General features: G+C 35.5%; 1 protein-coding gene across 2 annotated transcripts in view; it reads right to left on the reverse strand.

The window, feature by feature from the left end:
* Positions 1–27558, reverse strand: part of GSK3B (glycogen synthase kinase 3 beta) — a 209080-nt gene that overhangs the window by 108161 nt on the left and 73361 nt on the right. For both annotated transcript variants that reach the window (XM_045851731.1, XM_045851730.1), the window contains exon 3: positions 1851–1934. In XM_045851731.1, coding sequence (XP_045707687.1) covers positions 1851–1934 — 84 coding nt within the window. The remainder of the gene's footprint in view (positions 1–1850; positions 1935–27558) is intronic.

Below are 27558 nucleotides of genomic sequence, written 5' to 3' on the forward strand. Positions count from 1 at the left end.
ATTACTCTTTACCTGAAAGACTATTTAAGATAAATAAGCAGCTTGCGGTGCACAGCAGCAGGGAGGAAAATCATCCTCTGGAACACACAGAAAACAGTTGGTCCATTTTTACTCCCAAGGCAAGATTAAGTAACTACAAGGGCAGACTGTGATGGGGGCTTCCACCAAACCAAAACTACACAGGTAGCCTTTAGGTGCCATCACAAATAGAGCTTTACATTTGAAAGTTTTCCCTTTCTCTTTATCTTCATTAAGAGTTAAATGAGTTAATATTTGTAAAGTGCTAGAACAGTACCTGGCATATAGGGAAAGTAATATAAATTAAGTAATCAAGAGAAAATGTTTAGGGGCTTTGTAAGGAGACCTTTGCAAATGAATCTGCATTTAATCCAGTGGTACATGGAACAAATAATTCTGAACTTTACTTTCCTTCCTGAGATACTATAATGTCTAGCATCACAAAAAGTCATGAGGATGCAAAATTCCATTAGAAGAGTGCTATGAACATGACAATGCTCCTTAATTTTATTTGGGAAGGGACAGAAAAATGAAGGACATAACAGTTTGCTTGGTTAAAAAAATATGGCATGAATCAAGTAAATGGCTTTAGAAACAAAGGAGCTCAAATACTTATGAAGATTTATAGTCCCTACTACAAATGGAAGAATCATTTAAAATTAAAGGCAGGGGTGCACCTGAAAAACGAGGGTCACTAAAGAACCAATGTGATTGTTAAAATGTTAGCTATCTCGTACATACACACACACACACCAATTATCTATCTGCAGGCAAGTATGTTACAATGCTGGCTTAATCTATAGGTGCCTTCCCATATTGCAGGTTCTATCATGAAAAGAAGAATTTCTTAAAAAATAATCTAAATAAAATTTAATGGAAAATAATTGAACATGATTACATTGGGACATAGGCATGTGAAGTAAAAAGACTACTAGGCTAGAAATCAAGAGGTATTATGGATCTAAGGACTTTAGATAATATACACATGATATCTGAGGTCCAAAATAGCAAATGAACTTGTCCAAAGTCATATTTATTTAGCCAAACAGATTAAATGGTTTGTTATTTGTCCTGTCCCTTCACCCTAACTAATTGAAGGAAAAAAATGTAAAAAACTGAATCTGGGAAGAAGGGACAATGAACACACAGAAAGAAAAAGACCATCGTAAAACAGAAGAAACTAATTTTCTGTGCTGCCAATTCAAACATTAGTTATTACATCTTCTGAAGAGAAAGACCAAGGGGAAGGGGGAGTAGAAGAGGGAATTCACAGCACAAAGTGTTCCTTAATTATCCTTTGCTTTTCTAGAATTAAATGTGACCATAAATAGTGACCACTTCTAAGAAGCTGTGAAATCTTATACATTTTCCAAATTTTCCCCAGCAAGGGATAGGTTAAACCAGCCTCCTAATGTTTAAGTTTCATTTTGGTCCTAGTGAAGTCTTCCTCCTTTCCCTTCCCCTCCCAATATTTCAACTTAACAAAATGACATCATTTTCCTCCCTCCAATAAATAGGTGAACTAACACGGGGCTCCAGAAGCCCATACAGGGCACAAAGGTTAAAATATATATTTAAATTTGCTTTAGAACCACAGAAGTTTAAAAAAGGAAGAAAATTCTTTAAAAATCATTCCTTTCTTTTAACATCTTTCTGATACAATTAATAATGACCAATGATCATACCTTGAACTCAGTATCAATAGGGCCTGTGTTTTGAAATTCTTTCATTCATTCAGTTAGCAAAACTGTTTCACTTGGGAAAAGGGAAATATTTCTAGAAGAACAACAAGTCTATCACAATATTCAGTATATACTTTCTGCAAGACCTACCTTCTCACCACTTGAGTAGAAGAAATAACGCAATCGGACTATGTTACAGTGATCTAGCTTTCTCATGATTTGGAGCTCTCGGTTCTGAAAAGGAAAACCAGAAAAATATATTTTAAAGGATAACTTCTATTCATCATACTGACTAATGTTTCTGAAGTAACATTAAACATTACAAATAGCAGGCAATAGATGTTACAAAAAAGTATGGTCTACAGATCACTGCTAACCTGTAAAGTATTTGTTACTACTCCATGAACTATTTACTACTGCTCTGTGAAACAAATTAAAAATAAGTGTTTAGAATTTTCTACAGAAATTTGACAGAATATTTTTATACTGATGAATCTTATAATAAAAAGTAGGACCTGTATTTTGTATTTCTTAATTCATCTGTATTGTATTTACAAAAATGTCAATCCTCAATGAATTGGAAATTTTTAAAAGGTGTACTTTACCACAAAAAGCTTAAGAAGCACTGGTCTACAGTATATTAGAGATAATCTAAAATGAGCTATTACTGCTGTAATTTTTACAACTATAAAAATGTAAAACATCACATCAAACAAATAAATTTGGGTGCAGAGAAAATTCTTACAAGCCCTACTATTTCCCAAGATATACCAAAAAATCTGAAAATTACCCCATTAGAAGGGCTTAGTTGCTAAATTTTAGAAAGTTAAAATATGATATACTAGAAACTGTACAGTCCTGATAAATTTATAAACCACACAAATAATTTTCCCTTTGGGAAGTTTCAAAGTTATGCTCATTCTTCATTGAAAGAAAACATTAAATATGATGGCCTCTTAACACCATAAATTCTGCAGTAATAAATATGAAGAGTACATATTAACAAAGAAGATAAATTCTAACAACATACTTGGGCTATCAGAAATCAGTTAATAAAGGCTACATTAAATAACAGAGAAAGAACACCAAAGTACCAGCTATGTAGAGAAAATACATAAAATTTCAGTTAATATAATGATTTAGAAGAGCTACAAAACCATAAAGTATATGCCTAGGAATCTAGAAGGTAAATACTATTGTGGTAATGGGGGGAAACAAGCGTGCAAAAAAAAAAAGAGGAGTGGGGGATGAATAGGCGACAGGAAGCTGAATAAGCAGAATTGTCCTACAGCACAGTGGGCTCCAGTTCTTAGAAGATGGTAGCAGAAAGAAGCAAACGTTTCTCCTCTAGAAACTTCCAATAGGTTCTATTCTTTTACTGTTTTCTTAGGGAAATAGGAAACTTAAGGGAATTCTCCTTCTGTCCCTCTAAACTGACCATGAGGGCTGGGTTTATGTATACAGTGATAGTTAACATTCATTTATATAAGGCCATGGGGTCATGTGGCTTGGTTAATTGAAGCATCATCCCATGCACCACGCAGGTTCAATCCCTGGTCAGGGCACATACCTAGACTGCAGGTCCAATCCGCTGTTGGGCAGGTATGGGAGGTATCTGATCAATACTTCTCTCTTTCACATCCATGCTTTTCTGTCTGTCTGTCTGTCTGTCTGTCTGTCTGTCTGTCTGTCTCTCTCCAACCCCCTTGCCTCCTCCCCCTTCCTCTTTTTCTAAAAACAAAACACCACCGAAAAAACTAATCAACATATCTTCCAACAACAAAAAAAACCCCCCAACTATCAATATATCCTTGGGTGAGGATTAAAAAAATAATAAAATAAAATTCTTTTATAACATATCATTCTTTCATTCCATTACTTGCTACAAAATGTTTATAGCTAAAGCAATGAACAAACTTAGTATAATATAATTGCTTTAACAAAGATAATGACTAAAGTTAGACTAAGTTTTGACTGTTGCAGAGGACACAAAACTTTACTAATTTCAAAACTGTGTCTATTTCCATTCTAAATTGAAGCTATTCGGAAATGTGTTACCAGAGGAAGTTCCAGGCTAGTATTTAAACAAAAAGGCAGGCCGCCATGTGGGACAGGGACAATGCGAGATCATGTGGGAAGAAAAAGAGTGAAAGACTCTTGCTGGTGGGCCATGAGGAGGTGCCATGTGGAGGTGCCATGTTTTGGATTAAGGACTGGAGATCAGTGTGACACAGCTGACAGTGCTGGGAACCACGGGAGACCAGCCCAGCGGTCTCCCACCCAGCCCAGCAGCATGGATTAGAGAGAGGAATTGGGAGAAGTGAGCTGCAGACTTCTACTTTTGTCTTCTGGAGGGCAGTACTTCTGATTGGCATGTTCTGAGACTGGCCTGACTGGGCCAGGGTGGGAGGGGTGGGGAAGGCAGGACTGTATGTTTGTGGATGTATCTTCATTTCTAAAGGGAATGAGATTTAACAGTAGAATTCTGCTGTTATTCTAAACCAGGATAACTTTTCATTAAAATAGTTCCTTTCCTTTTTGCCAAACTCTGGCATTGAGAGCCATAGGTCCTAATACAGCGGCAGGCAAAGAAGCATAGGGTTCTTGCCAGGGAGTGGGTTGGGTTGTTTCTGTAACATTAAGACTGACTTTCTTTTTTTAAGAGAAGGAAAGGGAGGGAGAGAAATAGCAATGTGTACATGCCTCTCTCATGCCCCACTGGGGACCTGGCCCACAACCCAGGCATGTGCCTTGACTGGGAATTGAACCAGTGACCCTCTGGTTTGCAGAACAGCGCTCATTCCACAGAGCCACACCATAATAAATAAGGGATACAAAGTAGATAATAAAAATTATCTATAATCTATAGATAATTTAGATAATGATAATTATAATAATTATTAATAATAGTTATAATAATAATTTAGATAATTATTTATAATCTATAATAAAAGATTTTGTAATAAAAAAGGGGTGTTATTTGTGCTGGACCCTGTATATCCAATATCCCATCAATTGCACTCTTGGGCATTTATCCTACAGAAATAGAAATTTATGTTCACACAAAAACCTGTAGATGAATGTTCTTAGCAACTTTAATTCCAAATAGGTAGGTATCAGATGTCTTTCAATGGGTGAATGGATAAACTGTGGCACAGCAGTCCCTAGCCTTATCTGGTGGGGATGGGATATGTTTCAACACTACCAGAGAATGCCTGAAACCGAGGATAATACCAAACCCTATATATACTATGTTTTTTTCCTACATACATACATACATACATACATACATATTTACATACCTATGGTAAGGTTTAATTTATAAATTAGGCATGGCAAGATATTAACAATAACCAATTATAAAATAGAACTGTAATAACATACTATAATAAAAGTTATGTGAATGTGGTATATGCCCCACTGTCCAACACTTTCTCTATCTCTCTGATAACTAATCTGATAACTTAGACTAAATAATTAATGGGCAAAAAGCATACACTCTGTGGATATGCTGTACACAGGAATGATTCATGTACAAGGCAGGACTGAGCAGGATGGCAAAACATTTCACCACAATACTCAGAGGTTAATTTAACACTTATGCCTTGTTTATTTCTGGAATTTTCCATTTAATATTTTCAAACCATGGTTGAATGCAGGTAACTGAAATCATGGAAAGTGAAACTAAGTACACACAAATACAAACACATACACACAATGGAGTTTGTGTACGTATATCTGGGAAATCTGAGTAGACTGGTGAATCTCATTAATATTGGTATCCCTCATTGATACTGTACTGCAGTTTTGCAAGATGTCTTCATTGAGGGAAATTGGGTAATGGGTACATGGGCTCTCTATTATTTCTTATGATTGCATGTGTATCTCTAATTATCTCATAAAAAATTGTGTGCATGTGTCAGGATCCGATCACTTCTTACCACCTCCCAAATGCAAGTCTTTCAGGAGTCTTTTGCCTAAATACTAAATAACTTCCTAAATGGTCTCTCAGCTTGCCCCTGCTCACCTTTTATTCTAGGCCCAACAAAGCAGGCAGAGTGATCTTACATTTTTCAGTGTAAGAGATCATGATGTTTCTTTGCTTAAAACCTCCACTGGCTCCCCACTTTGAACAAAGTTAAAAAGGCTTCTATTAACTGCTTTACCCACCACCAACCCCCAATCTCCTTCCTCAGCTAACCTCTCTACTTGCTGCTCCCTCAATCCTTTACCATACTAATTATCCAGCTGTTCCTCTACTTCAGCACCCCTGTCAGGGTTGCTACATTTGTTATTCCCTCCATCTGGAATCATCTTCTAAATATCTGAAACTATTCCCCCTCATCTACTTCAGGTGTTTCCTCAAATGCCACATTGTCATTTGTCACACCTCAAGTCACTTCCAGTATTCCCTCCTTTATTTTTTTCTACAGAGCAACAAATTACCTAACATATTGTCTCAGTTTTCCATATTTGTCCATCTTTCCCCATTAAATTTAAGCAAATATCATTACCAGTAAGAAAAACAATGGAGGAACTAGAGACCAGTTCCTAAATCATGAAGTCCCACCTTTCTCAATAATCATAAGACTATTTTCCCATTTGGGAGAATAAAGGCATTCATGATGTACTACTTTCACTCAAACCACTCTCCAACCAATCACTGAAGATTAAGAACGATAAGGGCCCTATGTTCTCAGGGCAGTGATGCAGATCTAGAAATATGACACTTCAGCCTGGCCCTAGCAGCCCACAAAAAGTATGTACGAAAGCCTCCACCTCTTCTTCACTGTCAGTGCATTAAAACTGTGATACAAGAACAAAAATCTCCCTCTAATTCTTCTAAACCCAAGGTAACTTTGCCTAAAACAAAATAAAAGAATCTTTGCCTTCATTCAACATCTTATTGTGCTATGTAGTATCTCTGAATTCTTTCATTGACATATACTCTTAAGTATGTCAATGAAAGAACACAGTAAGATACAATTACCTTAATAAAGCTTTGCAAGACAAACTATGTGAAAAAATTTACGAATCCAATGTCCTCATGACTAACTCCCTCCTTCCCCCTCCGCCACAAACACCCAACATTTTTTTACAAAATATGAAAGCATCACCAAAAGTCAAATAGTGATAATGGCCAAATAAAAATTTTCCTCAATAAGCCCTAAGTTCCACAATTATCTAGCTGAAACAGTGACTATGAATACAACCATGCAGGGTCTCAAGGACTTTATGCCGCCACAGCTTTAAGTAGAATCTGGAGGAAGATATTTGAGTATACAAATCATGAACTCCCATATCTGATAACAAAATACATGATCTGCTTAACATTTCATATTCCAAACGTTTATCTTGTCATCCCATATGGATAGTTAACCTGAATCCACAGATTGTGTTGGATCTCTTTTTGTGACCTACACATCTAATTTAGTCCTTTACACGTAGTATACATAGACTGAGTTGGCCAGTCCTAGTTTACAACTGATCCTGTACATTAAAAAGTCAATGAAGTTTTTTTAAGTGGAAGGGCAAGGTTAAAGTGCTTATGCAAACAAATCTTGCTAGATTATCCCAAGCTAAAGATGACAATCTAATTTGAAGGAAGAAGGTCCCTGACATTTGGATATTGCTTCAGTTTTAAAAGCTATTTTATGTAAGTTCTTTAACATGATTCTGAGAAAAAGACTTACAAGTATTAAATATTTCCTCCTACATCTTACCAACAGAGAACAAATTCAGAGAGATGAAATAACTTGTGCAATAAGGGGCTGTAATTCAATATTTTCTGAGCATTAGGAAAATGAAAAACTAGTAATGGGACCAAAAAGACACAGACAAGTACCTTCAGATATTATAATCATGAAGAACATTAATGAACCAGAAGAGACTAGATGGGGGTTAACAGTGAAGTCTTTTTCAAATAATTTACATAAAACGAAAAGTACACCCCAGAATTTAGGAATTACTATATCCCCCACCACTCTTTAATTAGTTGAGGGATCTTTTCTCCTAGGGTGACCATAACCTAGCCTAATATAGGAACTCTGAACATGAGTTAAAATTAACATAATGGAAAGGTTTCAAAATAATCAAGCACTAGTAAAGAATACTCTGTAAATGAATTTTTAAAAAGTTCCACTTAACATCAAAAATAAAATACTTAGAAATTTACTTAATAAAAGTGTAAAACTTTTACACTGAAAATTATAAAACAAAACAAATTATGAAAGGTCTAAATAAAGAGAAAGATTTTCCACAATCATGGATTAGAAAATTCAATGTTAAGATGGCAATGTTCTCAAAATTGATCTACACACTCAATGCAATCCTATGAATATACCAGTTGCCTTTTTTAAAAAAGACAATGACAAAGTGGACCCTAAAATTCAAACAGAAATGCAAGGGACTCAGAATAGCCAAAATAATCTTGATGTTAAAGAAAAAAAAAAGGTAGAGCACTCACACTTCCATGTGCCATAACTTATTACCAAAGCTAAAGTAATCAAGTCAATGTGGACTGGATGACATAAAGATAGACATGGAGATCAATGGAACAGAACTGATAGTCCAAAAACACCTATATTTATAGCCGATATATTTTTGGTGAAGGTAATAAAACAATTCAATAAAAATAATCTTTTCAACAAACACAGCTTGGATATATGGATATCCACCTGCAAAAGAACTTTGAAACCTTTATACCAGACACACAAATTAATTTCAAAGAGATCACAGACCTAAATGTAAAAGCTTAAACTATGGAACTCTTGAAAGAAATGACAGGAGTAAATATTTGTAGCTTGGGTTAGACAAAGGTTTTTAGATGTAACACCAACAGCACAAACAACAAAAGAAAAACAGATAAACTGGACTTCATCAAAACAAAAAACATTTGAACTTCAAAGGGTACTATCAACAAAGTGGAAAGAACCCACGGACTGGAGATAACATGATATATATCTGATAGGGATCTGTATCCAAAATAAATAACTTGATTCAATAATAAAAAGACAAATCAATTTAAAAAATAATCAAAGCAATAACTTCTGGCTTCACAAAAAGCAACGAGCTGAACAAACCAAAAAATCAGTAACTCTTCTCAAATCCATCAGAGAAGTGAGGTTGCAGGGCAAACTACTGCCCATTATAATAACAAGAGACAGGCAGATACACCGAATCACAGCTTACTGAAACAAAGTCCAGCTTTTTCCTGTAGAGCCAGTACTCAGTACAGGAAAACTTAAATCTGTAACTGATGGAGGTGCAGTGTGAACAAGTCAAAAGTTAAAAACTCCAGGGGGGCCCCACACTTTTCTCAGTTTCACCTTCAGGAGTTCTACTACTACCCTCTCGCAGTGAAGATCTAAGAAAAATCTCTGGAAGCTGGAGGAGGGGAAATGCAGCTATTTTAAAATAGGCCCAGACTGTTCTGTTCTTCATGAGACCTCCCCTCAAGAAAAACTATTCTACCAGAGCTAACTAAACCGATGGGAAGGAAATACTCAACTCTAGCCTTCCAAGTGGGGGGAGGGAAAAACCCAATTCCACCCTCATCTAGCTTTTCATGTGGAAGGAGGTAATTATAAAACTCCAGCCCCCTCTAGCCTTTGTCTCACCTGCTGGAGGGTAGGGGGAGGACAAAAACACAGAGAAGCAAACACAGAGAAGCACTTATAAAAGGTCAAGCCCAGGCTGACCAGACTGAGACCTAATTTTAAAACTATACACTTCCCCTCCTTCCATATCTTACGACCACATAAATAGGGCTTCCCTGTAACAACACAAATAAAGTGGAAAGAAATGCATGTCTCAGACTTCATTTAAAAAAAAGTCTCTCAGGAAACCTACAGACAACAGGAGAGACAAAAATAAAAAGACACCAGAAAAAATTTAGTTTCTGACACCTCTATAGGCAAACAATAAAAAGTTTACACCTTGCCATATAAACACAAAACCTCACATTAAAGACCTATTTAAGTAAATTTTACTCAGCATATATTATGTCCAGCTTTCAATAAAAAATTATAAGGAATACTAAAAGACAAAAATCAAAGCATGAATACATGGACATCAGAGCCACTCAAATATAGCAGAGATGCTGGAATTACCAAACCAGGAATTTAAAACAACTATGATTACTATACTAAAGGGCTCTAATGGAAAAGGTGGTAACTTAAGACTAAATGGATAATTTAAGCAAAAAGTCTGTGACAAAACTCAACAATGTCTTTGATGGGTTCATTAATACACTAGACATGGCCATGGAAAGAACCAGTGAGCTTGAAGGAATATCAATAGAAACTTCCAAAACTAAAATGCATAGAGAAAGAAGACTGAAAAAAGGCAGAACAGAGTATCCTAGAACTGTGGAACAACTGTAAGAGTTGTGGCATGCATAATGGAAATACCATAAGGAGAAGAGAAAGAAAAAACCTAAAAAGCATTTGAAGCAGTATTAAAAATTTCTCAAAATTAATGCCAGATACTAAACCAATTTTAGAAAGCTCTGAGAACATAAAAAAGGAAAACTACCTAAAATTGACACCTAAGCATATAATATTCAAACCACAAAAGATCAAAGATAAAAAGGAAAATTTGAAAGAAATCTTGAAAGGGGGTGGGGTGCAGTGGGAAAGCTCAACTATAGATAAACAAAGATAAGAATAACGTCAAACTTCTTTTCAAAAGTCATACAAGGAAGAGTGAAGTAAAATATTTTAAAGGTTCAAAGGAAAAAGTCACCAATTTAGAATTCTGTATCCAGCAAAATTATCCTTCAGATATGAAAAAGACTTTCTTAGAAAAACAAAAATTAAAGAAAATGTGTCAGTAGTGGACCTGCCAGCCAAGAAATGTTAAAAAATTCATCAGCAAAAAGGAAAATGACTGGCTTAAAAAACTCAGATGTTAAAAAAAAAAAAGCAGCATTAGAGAAAAAATAATGAAAGCAATATATATTTTATTTTTCTCATTCTGAATTGATCTAACAGATAAATTTGTTCAAAATAGTAATAGCAACAATTTATTCAGGGATTATGGCTGATGGATTAGTGAAGTTAATGACAGCAATTTCATATGGAATGGAAAGAAGTAGTTTGGAATACTCTGTTATCAGGTACTTTAAATAGTACAATGTTACTTCAAAATCAACTTCAAAAAGTTGTAAATGTGTATTTGCAGACTCAAGCACAACCACTAAATGAAGTTGTCTTTTAAAAAGAAGTGTAATAGCCCCGACCGGCATGGCTCAGTTGGGTGAGCATTATCCCACATAGCAAAAGGTCCCCAGCTCAATTCCTAGCTGTGGGTTGTATTTAGCCTGATCCCTGGATGGGGCGTGTATGATCGACGTTTCTCTGACATGTGGATATTTCTCTCCCTCTGTATCTCCCTCCTTTCCTCTCTCTCTAAAAATAAATAAATAAAATCTTTTAAAACAAATTTAATAGATATGCCGAAAAGAAAAAGTAGAATCACATTAACATGTTCAATTAAAAAGAGAGAAGACAGAAAAAGACAAAAGAAAAACAAAGAACAAGGGCAATAAAAACAAAATCAAAATAACAAAAATATGATCCAATTATATCAATAATCTCTTCAAACATCTATGGCCTAAATATGCCATATACGAGTCAGAGACTGTCAGCAGATTTTTAAAAATTAAGTTTAAGTAATGTTGTATGTCAATTACATCTCAATTTGAAAAACTAAAAATAATTTTTAAAATAAATTGAAAAAGACCCAACTATACAGGAATGGACAAAAGTAGGTTTACAGCCCTGAATGCTTTGGCTCAGTTGGTTGGGCATCATCCCACAAAGTGAAAGGTAAAACCAATCAGGGCATATGCCTAGGTTGTAGGCTGGTCCATGGTTGGGGCATGTACAAGAGGCTACCAATTGATGTTTCTCTCACATGTCAATGTTTCTCTCCCTCTCTTTCTTCTTCCCTTTACCTCCTCTACAAAGAAATAAATTTGTAAAAAAAAAAGTAGATTTATAGTTGTTCATATAGAAAATGCATGCAGGCATGCAGGTTATGATTATAATAGCTTTTAATCAAAAGAATGTCATCACAACTGTAAACCTACTTTTGCCCAACCCTGTATACTATCTACAAGAATCTCACTTTAAATTCAAAGACACAGATATATTTAAAGTAAAGGGAAACACACACACACACACACACACACACACACCATCATCTTTAATAGATACTGATGCAAAAACCCTGTACAAAATACTAGGGACCAAAACTGAACAACATATTAAAGGATTATCATCATGACCAAATTTTATACCAGCAATGCTAGGATTTATACCTGGAATGCAAGGATGTTCCTACATGCCAAATCAATCAATAAACTGTACCACATTAGTAACATGAAGAACAAAACCAAATGATCATTTCAACTAATACAGAAAAAGTATTTAACAAAATTCAACACTTTTTCATGATGAATGCCCAACAAACTAGCAACAGGAGAAAACTGCCTCAATATAGTGATAAAAGTTCATGTGAAAAGCCCAAAATTAATATCATATTCAATGGCAAAACACTAAAAGCTTTCCAAGATCAGGAACAAGGCCAAGATGCCCACTCTTACCACTACTACTCAACATAGTACTTAAAATCCTAGCCAGGACAATTAGACAAAAAAATAAGCAATAAAGGCCATCCAATTTGGAAAACAATTAGTAAAATTATCTGTTCACACATGAGATAAGCGTATATGTAGAAAGCCCTATGTAATTTTTAAAAAAATACCTTTAGAACTAAAACAATCTCAGCAAAGTTTCAGGATTCAAAATGTACTTAAAAGTCAACTCTAATTCTATACACTCACAATGACCAAATATAAAGCAATCTCATTTACCATAGCATCAAAAAGGATAAAATACTTAGGAAGAAGCCTTACCAAGGAGGTAACAGAACTTACACATTGAAAAATACAACATTGCCAAAAGAAATCAAAGAAGACAGAAATAAGTGGAAACATATCCCATGTTCATAGATTGGAAGACTTATTATCATTAAAATCCATACTACCCAAAGCCATCTACAGATTCAGTGTAATCCCTATCAAACTCCTATGGCATTTCTTGCAGTAGCAGAAAAACAAAACCCTAAAATTTATATAGGATCTCAGAAAATTCCAAAATAATCTTTAGATAAGACAATCTAAAATAAATAATCTAAGCTTATATCTTCAAAAATTGAGAAAGAACACATCAGATATAAAGTAATAAGAAAACAAAAATTAGAGATGAAAGTGAAAACAAAAGCTACAGGTAAAAAAAAAGAAGCAAAATCAAAAGCTTGTTCTTTGAAAAGATCAATAAAAACTGATAAAACCCAGCCCTGAGTGGTGTAGCTCAGTTTGGGCATTATCCTGCAAAGCAAAAGGTCACTGGTTTGATACCCAGGCAGGGCACATGCCTGGGTTGCAGTTTAGTCTTCAGTCCTCCCCACCCTGTTGGGACACACACAAGAAGCAACTAACTGTTCAGTGTTTCTTTCTCACCTTCTCTGTTTCCCTCCCTTCCCCTGTCTCTAAAAGTAAGTAAATACAATCATTTTATAAAAATGGTAACCCTGTAGCCAGTTTAACCAGGAAGAGAGAAGGCAAATTACTGTTCCCATATCTTGGCACTTGTAAATAATGCTGCAATATGCATAAGGGTTCTTATGTTCTTCTGAATTAATAGTTTTGGGTTCCTTCAGGAGGTGAGCGGATAAAACAACTGAGACATTTATACAATGGAATACTATTAGGCCATAAAAAAGAAACATTTATCCTTTGCAACAGTACAGATAGACCTGGAGAACACTATGCTAAGTGAAATAAGCCAGTCAGAGAAAGGCAAACACCATATGATTTACGATTTCACTCATATGTGAAATCTAATGAACACACTGAACTAATAAGCAAAATAGAGATAGACTCATACATTAGAGAGCAGGATGACAGCTAAGGGGTTGGGTGGGGTTAAGGAGGGATTGAGCAAAAAGGAAAAGACTCATGGACATGGACAACAGTGGGTTGACTGCAGGGTGTGGAAGGGGGTATAAGGAGACTAGTAATGAGAAAAAAATACAATTAAAAAGACACTGATTACTAATATAAAAAATCAAGGAGACATCACAGATCTCATAGACATTAAAAGATTAATAAAACAATACTACAATTAACTCTGTACCCACAAATTTGACATCCTAGATTGAGTGGACAAATTCCTTGAAAGACACAATTTACCAGAACACACACAAGGAGAGACAGATAATCTGAATAGGCTATAATTTTGAATAATTGTATTAATAATTAATCATCTTCTAAAACAGAAAGCACCACATTCAATTAGGTTCACTGGTGAACTCCACTAAACATTTAAGGAAGAAATGGTATCAATTCTCTAGTCTCTTCCAGAAGACAGATGCAGAGAGCGTATCTCCTAACTTATCCCATGTATTACTCTAATACCAAAATCAGACAATCATATTACAAGAAAGAATACCTGCAAACCAATATCTCTTGTGAACATAGATGCAAAAATCCTTAACAAAATATTAAGAAACTGAATCCAGCAATGTATAAAAAGAATTATACACTATGACCAAGGGGTATTTACTCTACCTATGCAAGGCTGGTTCGGTATTAAAAATCAATTACGATAATTCATCACATCAATAGACTAAAGAAGAAAATATTTGGATCATATTAATAGATGTAGAAAAAAGTATTGGACAAAATTCAACATATATTCATAATGAAAACTCTTGTCTAACTAGGAATAGAGGGATATATCCTCAACTTACTAAAGCTAACATATTCAATGAGGAGAAACTAGATGTTTTCCTGTTAAGATCAGGTACAAAGCAAGAAAAATTCTCAACACTCCTATTCAACATTGTATTGGATGCAATAAGACAAAAGACTTAAAAGGGAACTAAACGGTATACAGATTCGGAAAGAAGAAAAAAAACAATCTTTATTCACAGATGACACAACTGTCCATAAAAAGATCTCAAGGAATCAACAACAAAAAAGAACCCTTCTGATAAAAATAAGCAATTATAACAAGGTTGCAGGATACAAAATTAAAGTATGAAAGTCAAATACTTTCTTATACATCAGAAATGAACAACTGGAATTTGAAATTAACAACAATACAATTATACTAGCACCCCCAAAATAAAATACTTTGGTATAAATAAACAAAATATGTACAAGATTTACATGAGAAAAACTATAAAACTAAGGAAATAAATCAAAGATCTAAATTAGTAAAAACATACTTCATGTAAATAGACAGGAAGACTCAATATTGTCAAGATGCTAGCCAGTTCTTCCGTACATTGATTTATAGATTCAATGTAATCAAAAATCCTAGTGAGTTATTTTGTGGGTTAATATAGTCAACACAATATTGAGGAACAATCAAAGGACTGACACTAACTTTACGACTTACTGTAAAGCTATAATAAAAGAAGATGATATGGTACCGGAGAAAAAGCAAACAAACAGATCGCTAGAACAGAAAGCCCAGAAATAGTCACCAAATACAATCCACTGAACTTTAACAAAGGAACAAAGGCGTTGCAATGGAGAAAGGATGATCTTTTCAACACACAGTGCTAGTGCCTGTTTTGGCAGCAAATATACTAAAACTGCAAGGTTACAATGACATGCAAATCTGCCAAGTGTTCCATATTAAAAAAATATATATAGTGCTGGAACAACTGGAGAGCCACAATCAAAGAAACAAATCTAGACACATCAAAATTTAACCCAAAACGGATCAAAGATCTAAATGTAAAAGGTAAAACTGTCAGACAGCTAGGAGACAACTGGAGAACATCTAAGTGTTCTTGCATTTGGCAGTGACTTTTAAGATGCAATACCAAAAGTACAATCCATTAAAAAATATAGGTAAGTTGGACTTTTCATTAAAATTTAAAACTTCTGCTGTAAGACACTAAGGTAAAGACAAATCACAGAATGGGAGAGAAATCTCCATAAAACACATGTGAGATAAAGTATCATTATTCAAAATAAACGCAGAACTCTTAAAACAGTAACAAAAAAACATTAAAAATTGGCAAAAGACTTGAAAAGATCTTTCTGCAAAAAAGATATACAAATGGCAAATAAGCATATGCAAATGTCAACATCACATTATCAGAAAATTGCAAATTAAAATAAAATACATAAATTTTTTATAAATAAATTCCAGGGGGTTTTTTTGCATCTCCCCTCTTATATGGGAACACTGTACTTTCCACTCATTTTTCTATAAAACTAAAATTGCTCAAAAACTAAAGTCTAATCCCTGGCTGGTGTGGCTCAGTGGATGGAGTGCTGGCCTGGGAACTGAAGGGTCGCCAGTTCGAATCCCAGTCAGGGCACACACAGGCCAGGGGTGTGGGCCAAGTTCCCAGTAGGGGACACGCGAGAGGCAATCACACATTGATGTTTCTCTCCCTCCCTTCCCCCCTCTAAAAATAAATAAAATCTTTAAAGAAAAAAACCCTAAAGTATATTAATTAAAAAGGAGAAATTTTTAAATTAGAAAAAAGAATTTAGCAGGTAAATAAATTTGACAGAAAATTTTCTAAAATATACATGCAAATGGCCAATAAATACACACAAAAAATGCTCAACCTCATTAGCTAACAAGAAATGCAATTTAGGACTGGATACCTCTATATTCTAAGATGGATATAATAAAAAAAACACTAAGATAATAACAAGTATGGCAATGATGTGGAGAAAGGAATAATGCGGATACATTGCTTATGGGTTTATAAAATGGCACATAACCTGTTGCTTTGGAAAACAGGTTAGCACTTGCTCAAATGTAAATCACACAGTCATCATATGACCTACCATTCTTATAGGTAGAACTCAAGAGAACTGAAAACTTTCTAAAGAAGTCCCCATAAATACTTGTATGCAGATTTTCAGAGATGCATCATTTGAAATAGCCAAAAGAGAAACCAACTCAAATATTAATCAACTGATAAAATAACAAAATTTTGCATATCCAAACAATATTATTTGTGTACAAAAAAGACTTAAATAATGAGACACAATACAACATGAACAAACCTTAAAAAGATTATTCTAAGTGAAAGAAGCCAGAAACAAAAAGGTCAAATATTATGTTTCCATTTATAGGAAATGTCAAGAATGGGCAAATATACGGCCAGTAAGTAGATTAGCAGTTTTCCCGAGTCTGGGGAAAAGGAAGAACAGGGATATTAGTAAGGATAGAATTTCTTTTTGAGGTGATGAAAATATTCTGGAGACAGTAATGATACTCTGTGTACAACTAAAACTCGGTGACTATAGTAAAACCAATGTTCTGTAGAGTATAAACAAGTGAAGTTTATGGTACAACTCTGACTACAGTCAAACCAGTAAATTATAGAGTATAAAAAGGTGAGATTTGTGGTGTAGTATTATATCTCAATAAAGCTGTTATAAAATAAGATCAAGCAACTGACCATCCACAAAAAAAGCTGTTAGTAAAACTAGTCAAAGGGGCATCTCCTGGTGCTAAACGTTTCTTTGGAATTTACCAGATACATAGGAATTTGGAAAGATATAAGCACTAAAAAATAGTAAAAAAAAAAGTGAGAAAACTTAAAAGTGTATTATGCCTTATATTTTCTTTTTTTACCTTTTGACCCCCTCACCCATTTCTTGCACCTTCCACACTCCACCTCTGACAACCACCACCAATCTGTTCTATCCATCTGTTCTTGCTTTTTTGTTGTTATTGTTGTTCAGATTCTAAATACAAGAGAAATAATATGGTATTTGTCTTTCTCTGCCTGATTTATCTCACTTATCATAATGCCATCGTAGTCCATCTATGTTGTCTCAAATGGCAATTTTTGTTTATGGCTGAATAATATTCCATTGTGCACACACCACAATTTCTTTAGTTGTTCATCCACTGATGTATACTTAGGCTGTTTCCACATCTTGGCTACTGTAAATAATGCTGCAGTGAACATGGGGGAGGGTACATATATCTTTTTCAGATTGGTGCTTCTATTACATATTGAATAAATACCTAAAATTGGAACTACTCGATCACATAGTAGTTCTATTTTTAATTTTTTTGAGAAACCTCCATACTGTCTTCTGTAGTGGCTGCACCAATCCATATTCCCACCAACACTGGACAGGGTTTCCTTTTCCCCACATACTCACCAATGTCCATTTTTTTGGTAACAGCCATTCTAACATGTGAAGTATTTATTATCTTGTGGTTTTGATTTGCATTTACCTGATGATTGATGATGTTGAGCATCTTTCATGTACCCATTGGGTATTTATGTGTCTTCTTTGGAAAAATGTCTATTCAGATCTTCTGCTGATTTTTTAATTAGATTTTTTGTGTGATTTGGTTGTGTGAATTCTTTATATATTTTGGATTAGTGCCTTATCAGATACATGATTTGTAAATATTTTCTCCCATTCAGTAGGTTGCCGTTTCATTTTGTTGATGGTTTCCTTTGCTGTACAGAAGCTTTTCAGTCTGATGTAGCCCCACTTATTTTTGCTTTTGCTGCTTTTGGTGTCAGATTTAAAAATTCACTGTTATAACCTATATCAGAAAACGTAACACCTATGTTTTCTTCTAGAATTTTTATGGTTTCAGGTCTTACATTCAAGTCTTTAATCCATTTTGAGTTCAATCCATTTGTGTACAGTGTAAAGTTGTGGTACAGTTCCATTCTTTTGATGTGGCTGTACAGTTTTCCCAATACCATTTATTGAGACCACCCTTTCCCCATTGTATATTTTTTTCTTCCTTTGTTGTACAAACTGCTAATTGTTGAAATCTGCTAATTGACAATGTGTATGGGTTATTTCTGGACTCTTCTGTTCCACTGATCTATGTGTCTGTTTTTTTTGATGCTAATACTGCTGCAATTACTATAGCTTTGTAATACAGTTTTAAATCAGAAGGTTGTAATGCCTCTAGCTTTGTTCTTTGTTCTCAAGATTACTTTGGCTATTCAGGGTTTTAGTAGCTCCATACAAATTTTAGGATTATTGATTCTATTTCTTTAAAAAATGCCATTGATATTTTGATAGGGATTGCACTGAATCTACAGATTGCTCTGGGTAGTATGGAAACACACATAATAACAATATTAATTCTTCCAATCTATGAGCATGAAACAGCTTTCCATTTATTTGTGTCTTCAATTTCTCTCAGTGATGTCTTATAGTTTTCAACATAACAGATCTTTCATTTCCTTGGTAAAATTTACTCCTAGGTATTTTATTCTTTTTGATGCAATTATAAATACATTTTCTTTCTCTTTCTGATAGCTAGTTATTAGTGTATAGAAAAGCAACAGATTTTTGTGTACTGACTTTGTATCTTATAACTTTACTGAATTTGTTTATTGGTTCTAATGAACAACAATTGCACTGCAGTGTGAGGTTTTTCCTGTGTAACCCTCTCTTGTCCTTTCCTCTCTCAACAGAGGTTAATTTGTGGAGTCCTTAGGGTTTTCTATGTATATAATCTGTCATTGGTAAATAGTGACAGTTTTACTTCTTCCTTTCCAACCTGGATGCCTTTTATTACTTTTTCTTGCCTAAAATTGCTTTGGCATCCTCCTATTTTTATTTTTCTTTCTTTCAATCCATTCAAGCCATGAAAGCCAGAAAGAGGTCACTCAGGACAACAAATACCTTTTTTTCTCTCTCTGGAATAATAGAGGCAACTAAATTATGTATAATTTTAAGAGCCAAATCGATAGAACCCTCCACACCAACCTTTGCACAGTCTCTTAAAAATATTTTACCAGTCAGTCTGCATAGGAACTTGGGAAACCAGTCTGTATCCTCAAGACGCTTGGTATGGCAATTATGAAAATGTGCTTCACAAGATCTCTCACTACAAAGAACATCATTGACCAATGGTCCCAGCTGGTGAACTCTCAAAGCCATTCTCTTTCTGGGGACAAGCCAACCTTCCCATGGGCTATCCTTAGTCAATTACTGAGCATGGCAGACACCTTTAATGGAATATGTCTTTTCCCAGGAGACACTGGATTTCTGATAGTTAAACCTTGCAATGAAAATTCCCCACTTGTTTTGCTATAGCGTTCTTAGAACTGCACTGCAGTGTGAGCCTTTTTCTATCCAATCTGCCCTTGTCCTTCCCACTCTCCTGGTTTTTAGCTTCTACTTGATAACTAAAAGTTTCCATGACCCAAACAAAGCTCCATATGGCATAACTAAAGATTACTATTTCTGTCCTTGTCAGTAGCTCAGTTGGTTGAAGCTCTGTCCCATTCACCAAAAGGTTGCAGGTTTGATTCCCATTCAGGCACATGCCTAGGTTGTGGGTTTAACCCTAGTTAGGCGTGTATGGGAGGCACTTGAAATTATCTCTCCTCACTCTCCAAAATGGTATATATTAAAAGTAGAGTTCTATTCACTCTGCATTCACAACAGAACAGTGACGCTTCACATCTTCACCCTTACATCCCAACCACACAAGTGAAACAAAGCAGGAGACTTGAAACCTGCTTTGAAATAACTTGAAATAAAATTTATTTATTTCACTTAATTCAAAGGAAAAGTGAAATTAATAGTTAATGAAGCAAAGATCACTAATTAATTAAAAATGCAACTTACTGATTTTCAAACTGGAAAAACCAGCCCCAATAAACATCAGTAGTTTTGGGGATTGATTAACCTTCTCCCTGCTCTATTATCAAAGTTCTCCTATATAATGTACCTAAGTGGACTTTACCCCTATAATAAATACCATTAACAGCATTTTCTATTATAGTACTTCCAAACGGGCCAAGTGAAGTAGTTTAATTTACTCCAAGTAATTTGCCATAGTATGATAGTTCAGAAGGAAAAAAGGCATTCAAATTTTAAGTAAAACACTAATGAAATTAAGCTTGTCATAGATATTCCTTAAACACACACACACATACACACACACACACACACACCCCCTCAGTGTCTGAGATATATAGTTTTTGTGACCACTGGTGTAGGGATAATTTACTCTTGGTTTTCTTTTTAACTCTGACCATTCCTTCTCTTCCAGTTTTTTTTTCCCCCACCAAAACAAACTGCCTCTTACTGACACAAGTAGTTCAACAGGTTGGTTCATTTAATTGGGCAAGGAGAGGACTCTATTCAATCTTTTTTTCTGGAAATACATAATTATTTAATGCAATCCTAGCCACCAGCTATGTAAATCTAGCTGTAGATATAAATGTAGATATAAATGTAGATATAAATCTACAGAATGTAGATGTAGAATCTAAATGTAGATATAAATCCACAGAATTTTAATCAGTCAAAAATTCCTACTATTTTATGATAATCAAGAGAAATGAGTTGGTCACCATATTAAAAAAATAGGTGGGGGCAGGAACAGTTAACGTTTAGCAAGAAGAACAGAGTACTTAACTTCTACAAAGGAAAGATGATACACTGGAAAGAACTAAAGTTGATGTTAAAGTGCTTTGTCACTTTTTAGCATGTAAGAGAAAAAAACAAAAACAAAACTAAGAAAGTCTGTTTGGAAAAAGTCCAGCCATTGTTAATATAATAAGAACAATCTGCAAGACACTGATGTAACCTGGCAGCCAAGGACAGTGGACTGGAATGAACAATGACAACTTCACTGTACTAGTCAGTGGGGACAGTAGACACCATTGAGTGAGCATGTGTGCTGTGGGGCTGTCACATTCAAAATGACTGAGTGAGTAGAGCAACAAATCTGCATCAAATTTTGCATTAAACTTAAGCATTCCTCTGTGGAAACTATTCACATGATTCAGAAGGCCACAACTACAGGCAACTGGTGACTGGCAGCTTCATCACAACACACCTACTCACGCATCATGTCTTGTGCAGAGTTTTCTGGTGAAACATCAAATCACCCAGGTGACTCAGCCCCCCTATAGCCCAGATCTGGCACTCTAAGACTTCTGACTTTTCCCAAAACTAAAATCACCTTTGAAAGGGAAGAGATTTCTCACCATCAATGAGATTCAGGAAAATATAACAGGGCAGCTGAAGGTGACTGAGAGAACTATGTGAGGTCCCAAGGTGTCTACTTTGAAGAGGACTGAGGTGTCACTGTCCTATGTATCTTGTATCTTCTTTGTTAAATGTCTCTATTTTTCATATTAAATGGCTGGATACCTTCTTGAAAGACACAAAAGTTAACTTGAACAAATGGAAAGATACCTCTTATTCCTGGATAAGATAATTAAATATCACAAATGGGTTAGTTCTCACTAATTTATAAAGTTAATGATATTCCAATTAAAAACTTCGACAAGCTTTTTTAAGGAGTTTGCCAAAATTATACCAAAGTTCATATGGAATGATGAATATCTAAGAATAGCCAGAAAAACATGAAAAAGAAAAGACACAAGGGCAGATTAGCCCTACCAGACCAATCCCCCACTCCGAAAACCAAACAAACAATTAAACAAACAAAAACCATACAATAAAGTTCTACAGTTAAACCAGTATGGTAATGCCCTGCAGGATAGTTCAGTTGGTTGGAGCATGGTCCCATACAACAAAAGGCTACGGGTTTGAGGCTAGTCAGGGCATATACCTAGCTAGGCTACAGTTCAATTCCCAGTAGGGGGGTCAGGTGGTTGGAGGGTTGGGTGGTCCAGGGTTCATGGTGTGTACAGGAGCATCAACCTATTGATGTTTCTCTCTTGCATGGATGTTTCTCTCTCTCCTCCTCTCTCTCTAAAATCATAAGTATATCCTGGGGTAACGATTAAAACAACAACAACTATGGTACTGACACAGGAATATATAAATGATCTACTGGAACAAAATGGAAAGTCCATAAATAGAAGAACTACATATGGAAATTTACATATAAAATAATGGCATCTTAAATCAGTGCAACAAAGACCTTTTAATAAACAACTGAGACAACTGGTTATTTTAAGAAGTATAAAAATTAGATCAATAACTCACACCGTACATAGGAATAAATGCCATACACAGGAATAAACTTCAAATGAATCAGAAATCTAAATATAAAAAGTAAATCTTACAACTACCAGAAGAAAATACAGGTGAACTTCTCTTTATCCAAGGAAAAGGATTTCTGTAAAGAAGGCTTTATAGAGAAGACTTTCTAACCATAACTCAAAATATGGAAATAATAAAGAGAATAATAAATCTGACTCCATGGGGGAGAGGCGAGAATAACTTTCACATGGCAAAAAAAATACTGGGTTGACCAAGAAGTTCCTTTGTTTTTTTTTCCATAATGGCTGTAGTAGTGCTTAGTTGCCTTTACCTTCATTCAAAATAATTTTGTTAGACTGTATTGTGACAGCTGTCATATCAGCATGCATTAAAAAAAAAAACTTACTAAAACTGGTAAATTTTTGTGTAGCGATTTTAATATTGACGATAAAAGAAAATAATCCGCATTTTCGGCATATTACTATTTCAAGAAAGGTGTAAATGCAACTGACATGCAAAAAAAAAAAAGGTTTCTGCAGTGTATGGAGAAGGTGCTGTGACTGACTGAATATGTCAAAAGTGGTTTGCAAAGTTTCGTGGGGGAGCTTTCTTGCTAGATGATACTCCACAAGGTCAGGTAGGCAAGCTGAAGGTAACAGCGATCAAACTGAGACATTGAGAATAATCAACATAATACCATGCTGGAGATAGCCGACATACTCAAAATATCTAAATTAATAAAGGTATTGGTGAAGATGAAAAATATGTCTTTGTATTATGGAAAAAACTAAAATTTTTTGACCAACCCAAAAGAATACATAAAGTGAAAATACTACATACATCACAGATAAAAACTAAATCCATAGTAAACTTTTCAGAGTTAGGAGAAAAAGACCAAAATTACATTTTAAAAAATGGGCCCCAGAATAGGACAATTCCCACACAATAACAAATAAAATGGACACTGAACATATATGAAAAGATATTAAAGTAGATTCACAATTAAGATTATAAATTAAAACTACAATGAGATACCATGTCTATCTATTATATTGTCAAAAACTGAAAAGCAAAGCAATGTATTTTGTCAAAGTTGTGAGGAAATAGGAACTCATTACTGGAGAGAAAAGTAAATTGGTATAACCCTTTTGGAGAGGAATTTAGCAACATCAAACTGCATAGGTGTTTGTTTTGATGCAGCCATCCTACTTCTCTTAATCTAAACTGAAGATACATATCTAATTTAAAAAGTACAAAAGTACAAAATTTGCAGATTTACAAAATATTGAATAGAAATTAAATATCCACACATAGGAGAATGGTTGAATTTATGCTGCAACACTGTGCAGCTATAAAAAAAAGATGAGAGACTCTCTGAACTGATAATGCAATCATTCCCAAAAATGAACTGATAATACGATGATTCCCAGAAACTATAGTTAAAAGAAAAAGCAAAGTACCAAAGAGTATTTCTAATGTATTACTTACCTTTCATGTAAGAAATAAACCAGAAAAATTACACTTAACTGCTCATTTGTGTGAAAGAAACCCAGAAAAAATAAACTAAAACAATGAGATTGGCCATCTACAGGGAATAGAAAAAAGAGGAAATAAGACAGAAAGATACCTGTGAATTTCTGACTTTTAGAACCAGATTAGTGTTTCACAGATTTTTTTTTAAATCCAAAAGAATGGGGGTAACTTCTACAAATAGATAAGATACATACCAAACTATATTTCAAATGAATAACCTATGTTAGAGGGAAACTTTTTAATTAAAAAAAAAAAGACAAAAAACTAACTCAAATACCTCTGAACAGAATATATGGGTTTGATACAGTGATGATGAAATGTAATAAAGTACTCTGGAGCCAGACTGCTTGGATTCAAATACTTGCCCATTTATCCATGTGCTGTGTGACCCTGGACAAGTTAATTTATAATCTCTGTACATTGTTTGCCTACCAAATGATAACAGAATAACAGTACCAATCCCACAGTACTAATGGTAAATCTCAAATATAATTAATCATGTAAATCACTGAGTATATAAGTATTGAGTATATAAGTATTTGGTAAGTAGTTGCTATCATCAACTACTAATCTCAAAAACACATTGAATAGGTGGGTATCCAAGAGACATACATAATAAAAATGGAGTCCTTGTCAAGAAAAAATTTGGAATTTTCTAGTGTTCAAGAAATTTAGAATAGCAGAATCCATATTGCTGGCTGGAATCATGTAGGGAATTCATAAAGAAAGAATCTGACACTTTATATAGACACAGGATTTAGAGAGTAGAAGAATGAGAATGATAAGGGAAGATAATGGGTATCCGAATAAAAGTAGAGAGGCCATAAAAACCATTACAGTTCAAGAACACTGACACAGAAAAGTGTTAGAAGGCTGAGTGTTTTGAATAGGCAAGAATATGGAAGCTCCTGAATGAACAATTGAATTGAGTAGGCTTTATTTTCTAGACTATGAGGAATCACAGAAGATTTTTATGTAGAACAATATGACCCAACTGAACTGTATGACTATTTCAGTGTTGGCGTGTAGAAGGGATTAGAAATGAGAAAATCAGAGGTAGAGTCTTAGAAGTGTTAAGACAAAGTCTGAATGACAATGGTGAGTGATACAGTCCTCAGAAGGGATAGGTGGATTGAGTGCCAGTATGTGAACCAAAGGGTCGCCAGTTGGACTGCCAGTCAGGGAACATGCCTGGGGCGTGGACCATGCCCCCAGCAGCGAGTGGTCAAGAGGCAACCACACATTGATATTTCTCCGCCCTCCTTCTCCCTCCATTCCCCTCTCTCTAAAAAATAAATAAAATTCAAAAAAGAAAAAAGAAAAGAAAAAGGAATGGGAACCAATAGAAATGATTTCCTTTGGGTCTTGAAAGTTAAGTCAGGAAGATGGGCTTCCAGTCAAGATAGCAATGTGGGCAGACATGGCTTGAGTTTTCACACAAACCACATTGAAATTTCAACTAACATATAGAACAATTATCACCCAGGAACATCAGAAATCAAGTAGAATGGAAGTCTGACAACTACAGATATGGAGAAAGCACATCCATCCAGAACCAGCTGGCTCCACACCCACGTGGATAAAAATTCAGGAGGGATATCTTAGGCACAAGGAGCCCCAGACCGAAACCAGGCTCCCAGCCCAGGATTCCAGTGCCAGGAAGCTAAGTCCCTACAACTTCTGGCTGCAAAAACCAGTGGGGATTGAGTTGGTGGAGGAGGCTGCTGGAGCCCAAAGCAGTTTCTTTTTGGGAACCCACACACAGACTTACCTACTCAGACTTGCTCCCTCTGAGCTATAGCACTGGGTTGGCAGCTTGAAGGGCACCAGTCATCAGGGTGAGCAGAGGTCACTGTCTCTCTGCTGAGTCCTCTCCCCACAGAGCTGGTAGGTTGGTGCCATATCTGAGACTTCATCAATGTTGGTAACACTGTGTCACCCACCTTGGAGATCCACAGAGGCTCTACCCCACTCAGCTTACGGAGCCCACCCAAGCTGCTTTTCTGTAAGAATGGCTGGTCATGGCTCCTAAATTCTACCAAACAAACAACAGCTGGCTTCAGTGAGCCCAAGCAGCAGCCAGATTATAGTAACAGGTTGGCTTGACCTGGGAATCTCTAAGCTCAGCACAAGTAGTAGCCATCCCAGATTGTTTTATAGCTCAGGCAGGGTACCCTGGGCAAAACACAGGTGAGGGCTGACCTTGGCCTGTACCACCCTGGAAACCCCAGGACCAAGGCACCTAGTGGACAGCTACAGACTACTTCAGAGCACCACCACCCTTCCTTTGCACAGTTGATCCTCCAGAAGGCGGAGGTTGGTTGCAAGTGGTCATAGCCAATCCTTGCAGCTGACTGGCCTGGGTAAATTGCTCCCATTGACCTGACAACAGCAAGTAAGGCTCAACTACAAGAGGAGGGGGTACCAGCCCACACAAAGGGTGCACCTTGAGTACCCAGATTGGGTAATAGGAGAGGCTGTGCCACTGGACCCTACAGGACACCTACTATATTAGACCACACTACCAATACACAGAGTCAAACAAGCTCTACCTAATACATAGAAACAAATACAAGGAGGCTGCCAAACAAGGAGACAAAGAAACATGGCCCAAATGAAAGAACAGATCAAAACTCTAGAGAAAGAGCTAAATGAAATGGAGACAAGTAATGTATCAACCACAGAGCTCAAAACATTGGTTATAAGGATGCTCAAAGAACTTAGGACCTTGGCAGCATAAAAAGGACCCAGTCAGAAACAAAGGACACACTAATTGAAATAAAGAACAATTTACAGGGAAGCAACAGTAGAGTGAATGAAGCTAAGAATCAAATCAATGATTTGGAACATAAGGAAGCAAAAAACAACCAATCAGAATAGCAAGAAGAAAAATCAATTCAAAGAAATGAGGATAGTGTAGCAGCGTCTGGGACAACTTTAAGCATTCTAACTTGTGCACCATAGGGGTGCCTGAAGGAGAAGAGAAAGAGAAATTGGAAATCTATCTGAAAAAACAGTGAAAGAAAACTTCCCTAATTTGGTGAAGGAAATAGACATGCAAGTCCAGCAAGCACAGAGAGTTCCAATTATGATGGATGCAGCAAAGCCCACTCTAAGACATATCATTATTAAAAGGCCAAATGTTAAATATAAAGAGAGATTCTTAAAAGCAAGAGAAGTTAGTTACTGGAAAGCTGCCAGATGAGAGGGGGGAGGGGGAAGGGGTGAAGAGGCAAGGGGATTAAGTACAAACAGGTAGTTACAGGATAGCCATGGGGATGAAAAGTAAAGTATAGGAAATGGAATAGCCAA

Source organism: Phyllostomus hastatus, unplaced genomic scaffold (genome assembly GCF_019186645.2).
Source record: "Phyllostomus hastatus isolate PE091 unplaced genomic scaffold, TTU_PhHast_1.1 phas_contig_86, whole genome shotgun sequence".
Lineage (NCBI taxonomy): Eukaryota > Metazoa > Chordata > Mammalia > Chiroptera > Phyllostomidae > Phyllostomus > Phyllostomus hastatus.